General features: G+C 40.6%; 1 protein-coding gene across 4 annotated transcripts in view; it reads right to left on the bottom strand.

Moving 5' to 3' along the window:
• Positions 1 to 1687: 1687 nt before the first annotated feature.
• PLD1 (phospholipase D1) overlaps positions 1688 to 18832 on the bottom strand; it is a 170006-nt gene continuing 152861 nt past the window's right edge. For all 4 annotated transcript variants that reach the window (XM_029939878.1, XM_029939874.1, XM_029939875.1 and 1 more), the window contains 3 exons: positions 15616 to 15769; positions 8505 to 8622; positions 1688 to 6851 (listed from right to left, as the gene is read on the bottom strand). In XM_029939878.1, coding sequence (XP_029795738.1) covers positions 6627 to 6851; positions 8505 to 8622; positions 15616 to 15769 — 497 coding nt within the window. In that variant the 3' untranslated portion in view covers positions 1688 to 6626. The remainder of the gene's footprint in view (positions 6852 to 8504; positions 8623 to 15615; positions 15770 to 18832) is intronic.

Below are 18832 nucleotides of genomic sequence, written 5' to 3'. Positions count from 1 at the left end.
CTCCCTCCCTCTCTCTTTATAACTATTTTTTTCCTTCCCTTCTTCCATGGTCTGTTAAGTTTCTCAAGTTCCATAAATGAGTGAGAACATAGGACATCTGTTTTTCTCTGGATAACTTATTTCACTCAGCATAATATTCTCCAGTTCCATCCACATTGCTGCAAATGGCAGCATTTCATTCTTTCTCATTGCCAAGTAATATTCCATTGTATATATATTCCACATCTTCTTTATCCATTCATCAGGTGATGGACATCTAGGCTCTTAGTTATTTTTTTTAAATTGAAGTATAGTTGGCAACCAAGATCCTATTACTTTCAGATACTTATCATAGTGATTCAACATTTTTATACATTATAAAATGATCTGGAAATTACTATCATTTTCTTACCTTCTCATAGTGTGAAAGGAGTCCAGACCATGGATGTGGGTGTGGCCTGTGTTGTCCTCTCCATTCAAGAAGGCCTGTCTCACTTTCAGAAAGTGGATGAAAGGCATCTGCTGCAGCTTAAGCAGAAACACCTCCTGAGTGAGGGGCACTGTGCTTTTACCCAGGTATCTCACTGGCCTCCCTGACTGAGGCCTTAAACTGCATTTGAAGACCTCCGAGAGGACTATTTGCTCAGAGTCCCACTCCTGGCAAGTGGCAGGGTAGAGCTTTGGGGTGAGCTCTTTCAAATGCTGAAGCCTATGCTTTTCCCACTGGTGTTTGCTGATCATTCCCACACCTATACCTCACGAATATGGGAATTGTATGTAAGCCTCCAGAGTCTTGAAGAGGGGGCAAGGGCAGCCTCAGGGCCATTAACACATCTGGTCATGGAGCTACAAAGCTACAGAATGAGTGTAAAGTGCTTAGAAGAGGCCCTGGCTAACAAACTTGATAGCAGTAAGATTGTTCTTTCCTGGCTCTTTCCTTAGAAGAGGCCCTGGCCAACAAAGTTATTTGTTGGCAGTAGTAATATTGTTCTTTCCTGGTTCCTACTCTGGTGTCCTCAAAGACTAACATGTATTCCATTTCATTTTAGTTTTTGGTGTTTTGCCAGCTTGGTAGAATTTCCATGCTTGCACCCAAATGCACTTTCTTATTTTGTGATTGGAAGTAACTCTGCACTCACAACTCACTGGAATGTGGGCACCACGAAGGGCCACCTGGTCGGACTTGTTCACTGATGCACCCCAGCTCTCCCACTGGCCTTGCTCTACATGTGCTTACTGGAAGCAGTCTTGATGTTTTATTTTTTTAATTAAAAATTTTTTACTGTTTATTTATTTTTGAGGAGGGTGGGGCAGAGAGAGAAAGAGACACAGATTCCAAAGTAGGCTCCAGGCTCTGAACTATTAACACAGAACCTGATGTGGGGCTTGAACCTATGAACTGTGAGATCATGATCTGAGCCAAAGTCAGATGCTCAACTGACTGAGTCACACAGGCGCCCCTGTCTTGGTCCTTTAAAAGAAATTCACCACATCACTACATCATCATACCTCATAGATGACAGAGGGCCTGGGAGTCACAGAGGATGCTGAGACTCTGAGGCTGACCTTCATGGGGACCCACAACTGGTGTGTGGGGTAGGACTCCACAGACACACATAATCTGTCTCAAGCTCAGGCTCTGGGCACCTTGTCTCTAAAAATTCCAGTGCAGAATGAGGAATGTGGTTTTCAAATAAAGGGACACTGCTGATTTCACAATTTTAATTATTTAATTCATGAGTATTTACATTTAAAAACAAGCAGTTAAGGGACCAGGCATAGAGAGCTTTGGCAGTGAGGCAGAGAATGGATACATGAATCATTTCCAGTGCTTCACAGATGGAAAGTTCAGGGGAAACTGAGTCTCCTGAGTTCACATTTCTTATTCAATACAAATCCGTCAGCCTATCCATCCTCATTTTTTTTAACACTTCAGTTACAAACATTGTCAACCATGCATGCCTATAAGTGCTCAGCTGGGAGAAGCCTGCTTGAGCTGACAACATTTCTTTCCAGAACCAAAAACCATGTGATTTTATTCTTGAAAGGACTTGACCTTGTTCTTAAAATAAATCCATTGTTATATGTTGGGCTCTGAGATAGTGACTTGAAAACCTTGTTATGGAAGAGGTTCACACTCATCCAAATCTGCATGGTTGAGGTCCTCTGTCTGGATATTCTCTGCTCTCTCTAGAGGAAGGATCAGTAGACTTTTCTTCAAGATGGTGAATACTGTAGGATTTGCGGATCATTTGGTCATGGCTGCATGTAAATGAATGCACATGGCTGTGTTCATATAAAACTTTATTTACAAAATCAGGAGGCCCCAGTTGGTTTGCCAAGTGCTGCAGTAGAGGTGAGGTTGTGAGCTTGAGTTCTGTCCAGAACATCAAAATGTTCTGAATGGATGTTCATCACCAAGTATGTTTTTGTGTCAGTGACAAGTGCTCCAACTGTAACAAACTCTTCGGTATGAAGTTTCAGAACAGTTTAGGAGAAGATCAGTACCTTGGGCCCAAACTATTTTGTGTGAAGGATCCAAGTAAATATACATTAGGAGGGCATGATGTTCTATTTCCTAGTGGGGAGCAGAATTAGGGTGACATTCACCTACATGCATTTATCTAGAATAAAGTGAACAATTATAGTTGCTTGGGATAGGAAAGAGTAAGCCTGGATTTTGCTTGAATGGCTATCCGAGTCTCTGACTTTACAACATCCAAATGATCAGCATGAAAACTTTTCATTTATCTTGCATTTAATTGTTTTTTAAGTTAATAATTAAAAAAGAATATAACCTATAGTTATAAATTAAGTGACAAAATGTTTGGTTCCTTTCTTGAATGATTCCAATCTTAGTTCAGAGTCCTTACTGTCTCACATGTGAACTGAATGCCATTAGGAATCATTTTTTGGTACCTGCCCACCCCCCAAAAAATGCTATAAATTCCCTGACTTTTCACCTGCAACTTTTTGAGAGATGCTGATGAATTCCCTTTCCAGTGAATTTCTAGATTCAAGAACTTCTCAAGGCTCATCCATTTTAAATGGATCCAAATCCATCCAAACTGCCAGTAGTAATTGGTCTCAGAGGATCTTCAAGGAAATAAAAAATACATTTATTCCTAAGCACACCTAAAGTCCTTTAGCATCTGCTCATTTTACAGAAGAGAGAGTAGAGAGGGATGAAAAGATGTGAAGAATCCTCTTTACCCCTGCTACACAGGGTGACAGACATCGGAAAATGCTCAACTGCCACATCAGATTGGGGATGTTAAAAAGAATGATTACCTCTGCTAAAAAAATAATAATATTTTGTCAGTCACTTAAAAGTAGAAGTTAAACTGAAAATTTGTTGTAGAGGCATAATTTTGCTTTTTTCGGAAACCCTTTCCTTGCTCTCTAAAATGGTTCATACATAATAAGGAGGCATGGAGGTGCTCTGTGTGGGGACAGAGGCTGAAGGAATAGGAGTGAGGAGACACAGAAAAAAGTACAGGTTCTTCAAGTCTACACAAATTTGTAGAAGGGCTTATATCTGCAGCAAGGCTTCTCAGCTTGCTGTTTTCCTCTGGGAGACTGTTCGTTCATGATATATTACAATTGCCCAAGTTATTATATAAGAGATTAACTCCTCCTGTTTTTAACAACCTACAGATGGAATTTTCTTCCAAAGGTACTAGTAAAATAAAACCAGTATTTTGTGTTACAATGTGCCACTCAATTATCTAATGGCCACCTCTCCAAGCCTCTGCACGATGCGTTAGAGCAGAGAATGAAGAATATCCCGAGAAGGCGAATCACTGAGTGGACACTTACTACAGAGCAGATGCCTGCACCAGCCCTGCTGTATAGAGCATCCTCCAACAATTAAGCTTGGACAACCTGAACAGCTTTACTACCTATTCTACTTTCTACCACTCATTTCGTATGATCAGAGGTTATTTCCTTGTTGAAAACAAAAATTATTACAGAAATTATCAGAGTATTGGGTACAGCATTTATATGTGTTTTTGAGGATCACAGTCAGTTTAAAATGTTGAGCTGATTCATAAAATGCTGAGACTTTGCAAGGCTTCGAATCATTTGCCTTTTCAAGTTGATATCTGATATTGTAATGTTAAAGTATTTGCACTTATCCTAGGTAGTAGTGGTGTCAAGAAGATGGGTAATTAGGCCGTGCAAGACACCTCGTGTCCACACCCCATGTGACTTTTGCAGAATGCTGCACTATGTGAGCTGCTATTGCAAATAGGCAATTATTACGTGGAATCTTCCATAAGATCCACCCAAGTAAAGCTGGTAGCCCCTCATCTTTGCAGATGAACATCTTGCCTTTGAGATGGGGGAAGGAAAAGTTGCCCAGAAACCAACAGTAAGACTTCTTGTCCGAGACTCCATAAATCTGTCATTTCATTAGCTCTCCCCTCAACCTCGTTTATTCACCCAACAGGTACTAAGCACCTCCTATGTGCCAAGTACTGTTCCAGGCTCTGTGGATACACTATGAACAAAACACAGCAACGTCCCTGCCCCGTGGAGCTTACATTCAAGCAGGGGGAGACAGATGAGCGCATACGTACATTATATCACATATCCTGCCACAAATCTGTTCACTGCATCTCCTCACTTCTGGACAATGACGAAGTCAAGGGAGAGGCCAGCAATGGACCACAGACAGCAATCTCATTAGTCCTGCCTCTACCATCTCTCAGTTGAGTGAAACTCAGCTGAGTCCTTCAACCAGTCTGGGCCTCAGTTTCCTCATCTATAAAATGGGGAGAGGGTGGGTTATGTGATTTTTTTAGAAAGAGGAGGGGTGCTATTAGGCTTTTATTTTTCATAGTGTTAAAGGAACATTTTGAACAAAATCAAAAGCCAGTGTCTTGACTGTTTTACAGTTTACATAAATATTTAAAAATAAACTATAGGAAATCCTTAGGTATTTCATATACACTCAACACTTTAAATGCTGATCTAACTTCATAGATAGCAAATGTCTTACTTTAAGCTGCTATAGAATGAAGTCATTTTTTCACCATCTTCAGCTATCTGAGAAATTATTTATTCATAAAGCAGAGTTCTACCTCACTGGTGAAATGTTCTCTGGCTGTGAAATCCTTTTGGGAGTGTGACACTCTCTCCTTCCTACCCAGATTATTGACTTTGTGCTTCTGTTTAACCTTTCCCATTGGTCTATTAGCTCCATGAAAATGGATTGGGTCCTTGCTTCTTTGAAGAATGGCCCAAATGAGGTCCTGCCCAGATAATCCATACGTGAGTGATCAATGCCCTCACACCATGTTTTATGAGTACAGTCCTTTTGGGAATCTACATCAGCGCTTCGGGCTATAAGACTAGTTCTGCTCTGTAAAACTACAGCTATGGTGCACCAAAGGGTATGCTAGTTTTCAAAAAGGAAAAAATGGGTTTCCAGAACAATTCATAGTCTAGGACAATGTGAATCAATAAAGGTCCTAACCTCTTTGGAAGCCTGGTGGAATGTTAATGTATATTGAATAATGCAAGTTAAGCAGCACATATTTTGCAATCAATTAATTATTCTTAAAGAAGATAACACAGCTGGAGAGCTGAATGTCAAATCAGGTTAGGCTCCTACTTATTAATGTGGTAGGAGTTATGAAGCCTGTGATTCTCTGGAAAGACAAAATGCATTCACTGGTCTGATTTTCAAATGCAGAAACTCAAATTTCAATAAATCCAGCAGCTAAGGATATTAGGACATTTTACAGGACTACGAGAAATCTTCTTCTCTTGTCTGAATCAGATCCCTGCTGACACCTTGGAGGCTTCCGAAGGCTGCATGCTCGGAGTTTTATCAGTTGCTGTGTAATGAAATATCCTACATATGTTTTTAAATTTGATCAGGTGGGCCCTATCAAAAGATCATATCTTGTCATTGCCTTTCGAGGCAAAGTGAAATCTCTGCCTCAATAACCAAATTTAATTCCTTCCTATTCCTCTGTGGCGTTAAGATCTATAGTGTCAATGTTATCAGAAGTGCCTAACATGGGCTTCTATGTACATAGCATCTACCCTGTGCCTTCAGTAACTGAAAAGGAATAAGGCCCACATCGTCATGTGGGTGCACACTACGGCTTCAGGACCAGATGGGCGGGGGCATCTCAAGTAACCTTGAAGAACCTGGAAGCAGCCTCACAACATCTTCTATTATTAAACAATGTCTCAAACAGTGTCTGCATGCACTATGAAATGAGGGCAGGTCCAGCAGTCACCAGCCGCATAAATGAGGATCAGATAAGAAAGAGGTTTAGACAATTTTTGGCCACCTAGATCACAGGTACAGATAAATTCTTGTTAGTAAAGGAAATGCATTTTGGTGTACATTGTGGAATTTGAGTATATGTTTAAGTTGTTGAGCGGATGCTCCATTAAGAATGCAGTCCTTATTTCACAAGGAAAAGCACGAGGAATTACAAAGCCCACCTGACTTTCAGTGTCCTATTAGTAGGACCGCAGCCCCGCCCAGCCAATCCAAAGGACCCGTGGGTTGGATACAGGAGTGCATCAGGGCTGGATTTGGCGGTGAGGGTCTCCAGAAAGTCACTGTGTGTGCAGTGTGCCCTTCAAGGTGGAAATCTTTGAGCTGCAAACAAACATAACCCTTAAGTCCAAACCTCTGTGGGCACTATGGCTTCTTTAGTTCCAACGGAAGGCAGTAGGCTTTCTTCAGACAAGAAATAAAAGGGGAATTGCACCAAGAACCCACGGATCTTTTTCAGTTCTTCCTCGGCTCTAATGGGATCTTCCTTTGCTAATATGGGCTTGCTAATAAAGTCTCTCAACTGAAGTAAATTGTGTACTTCATCATTGGGAAGGCACCGGAATACCTGATTAAAACACAAATGGGAGGAAACTAAGTCATATGTTTACATGAAAAAATATCCCCTTTATGGAAAAATACTCATTCTGACAGACAAAATCTTTGCTTTATGAAGTACGTATTAGTTTTATGTTACAGCACAGACCTGACTAAAGAATTGCTTCTCTTATTTGCTACAAAGAAACTACTAGATTTGTTTCTATCAAGGAAAAAAAAGTCGCAGATAGATCCTTCTGTATGATCTACACGAGTCATTGACCTCAGGATAAAGACAAGCTAGCGGTACAGGAATTCCACTGATATTATTCCACATTAAGGTTAAGTTTTTGGATAATATGGATAATGGATAATAATTCCCCAAATTTCACTGGAGGTTCTGGTCTAAGAGGAAAATGGCATGTTACATTTTCTCTTAGCTTTTTATTTTCAAAAATGTTCATATCTGTACTTCTCTTAAAGTTATCAGTTGTACACTTACTTTGCTCATTGAAAATGAGCTTCATGTATCACAATACTTCCCTCCTGAATACTTCAGCATGTATTAAAGATAAGAATGCACCTATATAACTACAATATTCTCACACCTCAGAAAATCACCTCTATAGAGTAAGAGTAACTCTAAGATGTAGTCTGTATTTGTATGCTTCCTATTATTCCCTAAATGATTTTTATAGCTTCTTCCCACCATTCCCCCAATCCAGGATCCAAACAAGGTTGTGTACTGCATTTTAAAAATTACATTATAAAAGACGCCATGCACATGACCTATTTGACTCATGGCCCTGAGTCCTCAGTATGAAATAAGGCTATGTAGATTGTCATGTTTCATTAGGAATGATGAATTCTCCATGCTGGAAGGGACTCTGGCAGTCATGAAGAAGAACACATTCTTAGGCAATTTCTGATAGATGGTCAGTGGATCTCAGCTTGAATATGGTCTCTGACAGAAAGCTGGCTACTTCATGAAGTAACCTGTTCCACTGTTGGACCCCTCTTAACTCATGCACATTTTTTTTTATCATAACCTGTGGATGAAACTCACCAAAAGATACATTTGGCTTCCCTAACATATGGAGCTGGTTTTAAAACACCCTTCTGAAAGGAGAGCTGTCCAACAGAGGAAGTGTTTCATTATTAGTAAGTTTCATCATAAGGATGGATACCATTTACGATGCACTATGTGCTAACTGCATATAAAAGACCGTTCTTTATTTTCATAGCCACCCTATCCCTCCCAGTTTATAGAATAATAAAGGAGGGCTCATAAAGTCAAATCACTACACACAAAGTTATATCACCAGCAAGTAGGTGAGCTGGATTGAACCCTGGTCTGACTCATTCTATGATCCCTCTGCTCCTTTCGTCTTTGTCACTAGACATGTACAAAGACTGGGTTAATCACCTGCTAAGGATGCCCATGATGGAATCCCAGAGTCGGGTGAGAGATCAGAATGCCACTAATGTCTCTTCTAAACCATAATCCATGATACTTTTTGGTTCTGTTTCTCAATATCTATAAAGAGGTATTTTATTACAACTTGGAAATGTACCAGTCTTTTTTACACTTAAGACTACTCTGTCCCAATAATATGCAGAAATAATGATGTGCCTTTGTGATGTGATTCAATTTAAAAAGGTGGGGGTGATCTGCAAACCTCACCTTATCATAAATTGTAGCATTTCGAGCTGCCGTTGCAACCCATACCTCCTTGAAGAATTTGTCACTCACTGGATCCTGAATGTTTTCACTTGTGTCAGAAAGATAGCCAAGGACGACCCTGAAATACAAAAGCCCTCTGAAATGAGTAACTCAGAGAAATGAATAACTGAAATAAAGAAATTTGCTGCAGGCATTGTTTCTAATAGTAATGTAATTCAGGCACTCAACCATAGAAGTCCATTTTTTTTAAGAAAATCAAAGAGGTCATTAAAACTGTGTGTGTAAAACCTTAGTTGCAGAACAAAACAAAACAAAACCGAAGTTGTTATGATGCTTGAAAGCCCTAACTATTGGATAGAATGAAAGACCTTAATTAGGTCCAAGAGAATCCTTGGAATTTGGCCTAAGGGGGTTCAAGCCTTGGGGGCTAGGTTAGCATTCAAAACACGGACCAGCAAATGTGCTAAGCCCTTTCCAAGAACCGTCTCAGTAAATCCTCAACAATTTTATAAAAAAGGAACTATTATTATCTTCCTTTTACAAATAAGGGAACTAAGGCACATAGAGGGTAAGTAACTTGTTCAAGGTCATACAGGTGGTAAGCTGTAGATGTGGGACTCCAGACCACCTGACTCCAAAACCTGTGCTTTGAACCACAGTGAAGTATTTGTTTCTCCTCCCTCTCTCCCTTAGCCCTTTCCTTCCTTCTGTTGGGCCAAGAACAATGCCAAACTCTAGGGTACAGAAATGAAAACCAAAGACACTGGGACAGGTTGCAGACACTTGAGCAGAGAAGTGGCAGGACCTGATTGACATCTGAAAACATGGCTGTTGTACTGAGAACAGACAGTGCGGGGCAATGGTTGCAACAGGGGGGCCACGTAGGCATTCCTGCAGTAGTCTAGGTGAGAGATGATGGTGGCCTGGGCAGTGGAGACACAGGTAGAGCCACTAGGTTTTACTGACAGAGTAGTTGTACGATGTGAGAAAAAGTGAAAATCAGGGACGTTTAAAAGGGTTTTTGGCTTGGGGACCCAAGTTGGCTTAGTCGATAAAGTGTCTGACTTCAGCTCAGGGACTTTGGCTCAGGTCATGATCTTGCAGTTTGTGAGTTCGAGCTCCGTGTCAGGCTCTGTGCTGACAGCTCAGTCTGGAGCCTGCTTTGGATCCCTCTCTCTCTGCCACTCCCCCAGTTCATGCTCCATCTCGCTCTCTCTCTCAAAAATAAACATTAAAAGAAACTTTTTTTTTTTGAAAAGGGTTTTGTCTTGAGCAACAGAAGAATGTAGTTGCCATTGGTTGACATGAGCATTTCTGTTGGTAGGACCAGCTGGTGGGAGAAGACCAGGAATTCGATTTTGAACCTGTTGAGACTCCCATTAAACATTCACATGGTAATGCAAAGTAGGCAGCTGGAGAAACGAATCTGGAGTTTGGGAGACAGGGCCTGGCTGGACATAGAAATTTGAGAATTGTCCTTATATTTATATTTATAAAGCCATAGGACCTTAACTTAGTTTACCAAAGGAGTGAGGATAGGACCTGGTGTGCCTCCATGGTGGGGAAAAGGAGGAACAGCCAGGGACCCTGGAGAAAAGCAAGGAGGTTGTGTCCCAGAACCACATGAAGTGCATCAGGAACTGTGTCAAGGTCAGATGAGATCTGACCATTGGATTCAACAGTGTGGAGGTCATCTATTGTAACCCTCTCTGTATTTAAACAAATGTAGACTTACATCATCATTTTTTAATGTTTAAAAAAAATTTATTTATTTTGAGAGAGAGACAGAGAGCAAGCTGGGGAGGGGCAGAGAAAGAGACAGAATTCCAAGCAGGCTCCATGCTGTCAGCACAGAGCCTGATGTGTGGCTGGAGCTCACGGACGAGGAGATCAGGACCTGAGCTGAAGTCAAAAGTCAGATGCTTAACCCACTGAGCCACCCAGGCGCCCCTGCGTCATCATTTTTAATGATGGCAAAGTCCCATCATGTGAAATTTCTTGAACCAATTATTTTATTATGACCTTTTGGATGGTTTCCAACTTTTCATTATGGTGAACAATTTTACAATGAACATAATTTGTTCATCATGTAGAATACTTTGTAAATTTGTATGATGACTTCACCAGGAGAAATTTTAGAATTGGAATTGACTTCCAGAAAGGCTGTCTGGCACATGTGCTGTATTTGTGCATCTGCTCCCCAGCCAGCGCCAACATTATTAACTTCTGGGAAAGCTCAGCCGGGTGTACGGGGATAAAAGGACATCTCTTTTTAGTTTCAGTCTGTACTTTTCCCACCGTATAAAAATTCTATAAAATAAATGGATTTGGCACTATGGGCTCACTAGGATGTTAAGGGTTTTATAACCTCAAAATTTTGTTTCTACCTCAAATAATATCTCCTTCAGACTATACAGGAATAACTTCTGAAAAAAGGATCTAAGTGATGATGTTTGCACGCAGATGCTGGCTGGTCACTAAGCCCCAAAGTAAAATGTGACTGCATCACATTGAAAGACAGGGTGAGTTATGACAATATATCACTTACAATAATACTTTGATGGGGATCAGATATCACTCACTGAAAACTTAGTCAGAAGAATATTTCTGTGACTTTGCTTTTAAATTAAAACAAGAGGTGACACAATGTGTCCACCAAGTTATCAATTAAGAGTTTGTTTGGAGAATACATGTTTAAGTAAGTCTATAACAGATCATTTTTAGTAATTATTTTTCTTGTCAGTTTCTTAATTATAAGTGATTTATATTAAAATGCACAGTAAAAATACTATGAAGTATTCTGGATATTCTTTTGAGGACTAAGGTTTGACAGAAATCTAGTCTCATTTAATGCTGGTGTGTATCATGGGAATTATTTAATGTCCGCTTATGCATCAGTGGGACAGGAGGAAAACTGCAGAAAATAGTTCCCGTTCTTTCTATTCCTCACATCTATCCCTTTAAATGAGTCTGAGTTCTACTTGTGTGGATAATGGTTCCTGTTGGGTGATGGTTATATCTGTAAAATTGGATAATTTTCTAGGACTTAATGAACTGTTCATCACATGGTTGTGACATTCAGTGCAGTACCCTGATGTTTGACTCTATTTAGAATTGATTTCACATTGAAATGTGTCTCTCTATTTCTATTCAAAAATAACCCAGATGGAGAATGGATGGAAGCTGCTTTTTTTATTTTTTTCTGGTAAGAAAATGGCTGTGCTCTAGGCCCCAATATTATCTTTGAGAACATTTCCTAATAAAATCAACACAAGGACACAAGGTTTTTTTTGTAGTGCTTTATAATATATTATCTGTGTTTGCCACTGGGGCAGCGTGAAAATGATTGTTCAAGAACAATGGCTTCTCTAGGACAGTTTGAAAATTGTGAGAGAAAGAAAAGCACCTAAGAATATGTTTAACATGAAATGTATGGGATCAGCATTAAAAAATTAAAATAAAACTCTAATGATTACTGAAGAGCAATGCCCCCAATAATGAAAACCCTAGAGCTTCATTAAAGAAACATTCTAAAAGAATTTGAATAAGCTGAAGCTTATACATTATTCTTCAGAAGGATGACTCAACATTATGAGTCTGTCCATTATAAATCTACTGTGTCCTCAACAAAAAATCTGACGAGAATGTGAATAAGTAATTCTCAAGTTCATGTGGAAGAGTGAATGTTTAAGAGTCGCCAAGATTATTCTCCCAAAGAATACTGACTTGGGAAGTGGGGTGGCAAGAAGCAGTATTACAGTGCCAGCTACAACGACAGCAGGGTCACGCTGGGACAGGTAAGCAAACTACATGACATGTAACCGAGGGACCTGAGGTCAAGTCGGGGTTTACGGCCATGCGGTGTATCCTCAGGAGGCACTGCATGTAACAGCAGCAGAGAGCACTGCACTCATTTAGTTCTGGATCAATTCGTAGGTTGTAGGGAAAGTTAAAAGTCCCTATCTCATTTCTTACATTAAAATAAGTTGCAGAGGTGAAATGTAAAAAGCAGTGTCAAAGAAGAACTCAGAGAACATATAATATTTGATATTGGGTTGGGAAAACCATAAAGCATGCAAGAAAAGGAGGAAAAAAAACCCTTAGATTTAATTAACAAGAACTGAAGTTTCCCCCAGATACTCAAAATATGATTCAAAGGCAATTGATAGATCAGATTTGCAACCAATGTGGCAAAAGAATTAGCATCTTCTATACTCACATTACTTACAAATCATTCAAAGAAAGGGAAACATTCCAACAAAATGGGCAAAGGACATGAATAGGCTAGGTAATTTCCAACAGAACAATTACAAGAACAATATGGCTAATGAATGCATTTTTTAAAACCCTCAAAAAATGCAAATTAAAATAGTGAAATTCCATTTGAACTCCAACAAATTGTCAAAGAATAAATAAAATAGAACTCAGTGATGGTAAAGACCGGAGGAATGAGCCCTCTAAAGCATTACTAATGATACAGCAAGAAGTTAGACAGTAAAGAAAACAGCACACTTCCTTTGATTAGAAATTCCACACTTAGGATCTAGTTCAGGAAACAATTAAGAAGGTAAATCAGATGCTATCTATGAAAATACCACCTTATTTATTTATTTTAAAGATTTTATTTTTAAGTGATCTCTGTACCCAACGTGAGGCTTGAGCTGTCAATCCTGAGATCAAGGGTCACAGGCTCCACGACTGGGCCAGCCAGGCCACCCTGTACCACTTTTTTATATCTGTGAAAAATCTGCCTCTCAACGAGGTATTATTATGTAAAGGAATTATGGCATACTCATATGATGTAATACAGTGCATCATTAAATGTTATAGAGGAATAGTTAATGACACAGAAAAGTGTGTGTAGCATTATTTAAATAATAAAGAACTTCATAGGACTGTAAGATTCTAATTACGTTTTAAGAAAGAAATAAAGAAATACAGAATCGTAATGTATATGCACAGAACAAAGTGGAATGATATAGAGCAGATGTTAAAATTGCTAGCTCTGGGCAGTGGGATTACAGATTAATTTTTTAAAATGTTTATTTTTTAAATTTTTTTAATGTTTTATTTATTTTAATACAGAGAGAGACAGAGCATGAGAGGGGGAGGGGCAGAGAGAGAAGGAGACACAGAACCGGAAGCAGGCTCCAGGCTCTGAGGTAGCTGTCAGCAGAGAGCCCGACATGGGGCTCGAACCCATGAACATGAGATCTGACTTGAGCCGAAGCCGGAGGCTTAACCAACTGAGCTACCCAGGCGCCCCTTAAATGTTTATTTTTGAGAGAGAGAGAGAAAGAGAGAGCATGCGAGTGAGCACGCATGGAGGAGGGGCAGAGAGAGAAGGGGAGAAAGGATGCGAAGCGGGCTCTATGCTGACAGCCGGATGCAAGGTTCAAACTCAGGAACCATGAGATCATGACCTGAGCCAAAGAAACGCTTAACTGACAGAGCCACCCAGGCACCCAGTGAATTTAATTTTGTTATTTCTTCATTGTATTTGCCAAATTTTCTGCAAGAAAAATATGTTGTAACCAGAACCACCTACACCTTTACAATTTTACATTCGAGAGTTACAAAGAAGCTCACCACTTTTGAGACAATACTTCAGTTCTCATGAAACTGAAAAGACATTTATTTCTAGCTTACACGAAGAAACATTTGCTTCCTCATATATGCTGGAGTAGGCAATCAATGGATTGATTTACAGGGTACTAATTTTAATCTCTTCCCCACTAAACAAAACAAATTAACATTAGAAGCTAATTGAAATATCAATGGTTTGGGGAAAAAAATCTTACTAGCAAAACAGTAACAAAGGCAATAACAACTGTGAAGTATTGACAGTCAGATTTTGAGGGATGGATTTGCTGAGCTCCTTGGGACAGAGAAGAACAGAATGACCCGGGTCCGGAGCTCAAGCTTATCTTGCTTCTCAAAGGCCAGAACCTGGCCTGCGAGGTGCGGAGGGAGTGGCGGCCAGCGTGTGCAGGGAGGGAAGTGCTCATTATGCGCCTATGTGCAAGCGACCCTGTTTGCAAGCTCAACCATTCGTGCCAGAGAACTTAAAACAGCGGCGCTGTGAAGCCTACTGTGCGGGGAGCTTTCCCCAAGCAGCTTACAGCTGAATCAGGGAGGCTCAGCACAGCTCGCCATGGAGGCCACAGTGAAAACCCATCCCGGCAGATACAGCTCCAGAGTCACGGAACCGTGGGCTTACTTTCACAGTAAGCCTTGGGATGGAAGAGTGGTCCGGGTCTTCTGTCGACCATGAGCAGAGTGACAGGATCTGAGCTAGGCTCTATTAGATCACTCAGCCCACCAAGACTAAAGGGGCTGAGGTGGGACCAGGTAGAGCTGAGCCCAAGAAAGTTCTCAGAAACATTCACCCAGTGAACAGACTCATGTAGAAGCAAACAGCCCTTGCTTCCCAGCCCAGTGTTCTCTGAGCTTGACCACAGATTAGTTTAAATCTCACATCTTCCTGGAAGAGATCAGGAATCTTTCAGGTCTGGAGCTGAAGTTTCCACACTCCACCATCAGTAGTCACTGGCATCCTCCTTTAATAATTTTTATTACATCCCTGTAGTATTGGGACTATTACAATTTTAAAAAATTGACTTACTTTAAAAAACTTAAATAGACACAAGATGGGTTGACCCAGCCTGGTCTTAAATCAATGAATAAATTTAAAATGCTAGTTTTCCTCAATTACCCACAAAAATAATAAAAGCAGAGGTACCTGGTTGGCTCAGTGGATTGAGCATCTGACTCTTGATTTCAGCTCAGGTCATGATCCCAGGGTTGTGAGTTTGAGCCCCATGTCAGGCTCCACTCTGGGTGCTCTCTCCCTCTTCCCTTTGCCTCTCCCCCACTTAATTCTCTATCTCTCAAAAAATAGTAATAAAAAATGATTAAAATAGAAAATGTCTATGCCTCACATAAAGTCATTTCTAACACTACTGGTGATCCCCATCCCACACTCTGGGAGCCACTGTTTTAGACTAAGAATCTGGGGATGATATGAGTGCCCAGGGCGGGAGGCGGGGCTGGGTCCCAGCACCCACCATGGTGAAACCAGGTAAGAGGGACCCGGCTTTGGACGGCCCACCTGAAGCACTGCAGCCGGAGTCCGCGGGCGAATCGGCCAGCCTGGTACTCTTCTCCATCCATTACCGAAGGGACTGTCTCTGTGTCTTGCACAATGACAGCCATTTCACTGTCACGCTTCCCTAGCATGCTTCGGTCGTTTATGTTGGCAGAGCCTAGAAGTACAAACAGTGACACGGAACAATGTTCTCATCATGGCAGACGCGGCTCCACTCAATTCTTCCCTGCTAAGAAAATCTCAATTTTGCTCAAGTTATGAAGAGATGCTGAGTTTTAGGAAGAGGAAGCCCACTCTAACCCAGGCATGAGTCTTGATAAGTCAAAGCCGGCCCTGGTAATTTCATGATTTTTGCACATGATTGGCTTAGGAATGGGCACTTGACAGGACTGAAGCCAGAGTGACATGAAGAAAAGCCTGCAGGGGCTTCTGAGAAAGTTTATCTCCTTCTTATAAACAGATAGCAGCCTGGAATGTGGTCTCTTCCAGGCTTTGGATATTTTGGTTTGAATGTTGGATGAAGACATAATTCCAGGAGCTGCAGCAGCCATTTTATAACCAATAGGGAACATGCAGATAAGTTGAAGATAGCAGAGCAGAATGAAGAAAAACTCTGGGTCTTCAAGTCACTGAACTAGCCAACTTTCTTACCTTCTGGTGTGTGTAATAATACATTTTCCTTATTGTTTCACACAACTCTAGCTGGATTTTCCATCTGGTGGCTCAAAGGATTCTAACTGATATAATCATTAGGCACACAAAGAGAAAAGACACACCAGTCCAGCCCAGTCAGCTTTTATACTTAAGAATCAGACTCTGCAGAGTCTGATTACTTAACTCATGATCATATACTTATGAATGTCAAAACCCCCAAAGTAGCCTCACAATCGACAGAGTCCACTCTCAAACACGGATTCTCAGTGGTGTCTCTGGGTTTAATATTCTCTTGCCTGATTTGTGTGGCATGCCGACAGCTTCTATCAACTTCTTTCCATTCTATTATTAAATCCAAATGAGCTGAGAATGTTGACTTTCACATGTGAAGGGCAAGTATTTTAATATTAGTTCAACCTGTGCTTTCTCCACTCTTCTGCTGTGTATTCAGAAACCCCAGCACGTTTTTCTGCATTCATCACTATGGATTCATGTTTTGGGATCCTTGCAGTGTCCTACAAACTACAGAAGGAACCTGATACTTTCTCTTCCTCTTCCCCTAGTCACACAGGCCACTACTTCTGCAGACATGGAGCAGAAGGGTTGGACTGAAAAGGAGCAGAGGCTCCCCTCTGTGACGGGGACAGTTGGGGTGTAAGGTGACAGTAGCCCTGCCCTGAGCCCAACTGGCAGCATGTTGTACATGACACAAAGCTGGGCCTTCCTAAAGAGATTTTACCGCCATTTGCCACAATACTGTCATGTAGTTAATAGGGAAATCTATGATAACAATGGATGTGAATGGTGGTCCCATGGGGACCCTGGGTGACAAAGAAAGGATGGAGCAAGCACTTCATAGAAGTTTGGGATCACTACTGGAGCTCTGTAAGGTGGGAACCATCAAAACACTTTGGTCCACAAAGTGAACCTGTAATTACATTTTGATTATGCTGCAAAATTTGTAGCCATATCCTTGGGCTTCACAGTTGGCCCCATATTAATTTGGAAAAAGTCACTTAATCTTTTCCAGTTTTAATTTGATCTTTCATAAATTGAGATCCTAATAGAGATCTTGTAGGGTTCTAGTGAGAACTAAGGAAGACTATATGAAAGAATTTACTAATCTATAAACTGCTCTATAATGTTTTTTTTTTAAAGCTTATTTACTTATTTTGAGAGAGAGAGTGAGAAAGCATGAGTGAGGAAGGGGCAGAGACAGAGGGAGAGAGACAGAATCTCAAGCAGGCTCCACGTGATCAGCACAGAATCTGACGTGGGCTTGATTTCACGGACCGTGAAATCATGACTTGAGCTGAAATCATGACTCAGCCACTTAACCGACAGAGCCGCCCAGGTGCCCCACAACCACTCAGCTTTTAGAGAATGACCTTTTCTAGGTCTGCTTTTAGGACACATTTGAAACATTGTGAAATATAGTAAAATACAGAGACTATATGCAAACATATGTATAAGTTAAATATACATATATGTACAATTTGCATGTATCCATATGTAGATAATCTTTTGAGACTTGCTTCTTTTATTCAATAGTGTGCCTTCGGGATTTATCTGTGTTTAATCGCAATGCATTATTTTCCTTGAATGAGCACAGCAGGACTTATTTATTCATTCTGCTGTTGATGGATGTTCGGGTTGTTTTCAGTGTTTCCCTACGGTGCACACTTAACGCTCTGTGTAGTGGGCCGCTTCCTGGTGTGCGTGTGTGGGAGTTCACTAGTGCTCCTTGTCAACATGTGGCTTGTCCAACTTTTACAGTTTCGCCAAATAGTATTTTTAAAGGCTGTTCTTTGTGTCATATTAGTGAGGATGAACATCTTCCCTATGTTTATGGGCCTCAGGTATGTCCTCTTTGGTGACATGTCTATACAATTCTTTTGCCCATTTTCCTTTGGATATTGTCTTTTCTTACTGATTTACAGTAGTATTTTATAGGTTGTGAATCTTGTGTTGCAAATATCCTTTTTTCAGCTTATGGTTTATCTTTTTATCCTCTTTATAGTGCTTTTTAATGAATAAAGTTCTGAATTTTAATGCAGTTGGGTTTATCTGTCTTTTCCTTTTTGGTTTGTATTTTAAAAAGTGTCTCATTTCAGGAATTGTGAATCTTTCTATGGTAGGCAGAATAATAGCCCCCAAAGATGCCCATGTTCTCATCTCAAAGCCTGTGAATATGGCATGTTCACAGCAAAAGGGAATTAAGGTTGCTAATCAGCTGGCCTTAAAGCAGGTGACGAACCCAGATTATCCAGGTGGGCCCAATATGGTCACAAGAGTCTTTTTTTTTTAATTACTTTAAAAAAACTATATTTTTTAAAAGTTTATTTTTGCGAGAGAGACAGAACGCAAGTGGTGGAGGCAGAGAGAGAAGGAAACACAGAATCTGAAGCAGGCTCCAAGCTGTCAGCACAGAGCCTGATGCAGGGGCTCAAATTCATGAACCATGAGATCATGACCTAAGCTGAAGTCAGACACCTAACCCTAATTCTTTTTTTTTAATGTTTATTTTTGAGAGAGAGAGAGAGAGAGAGAGAGAGAGAGAGAGAGA

Source organism: Suricata suricatta, chromosome 5, assembly GCF_006229205.1.
Source record: "Suricata suricatta isolate VVHF042 chromosome 5, meerkat_22Aug2017_6uvM2_HiC, whole genome shotgun sequence".
NCBI lineage: Eukaryota > Metazoa > Chordata > Mammalia > Carnivora > Herpestidae > Suricata > Suricata suricatta.
Note: the sequence above shows the minus strand (reverse complement) of the source record. Positions and strands in the feature narration are given on the sequence as shown.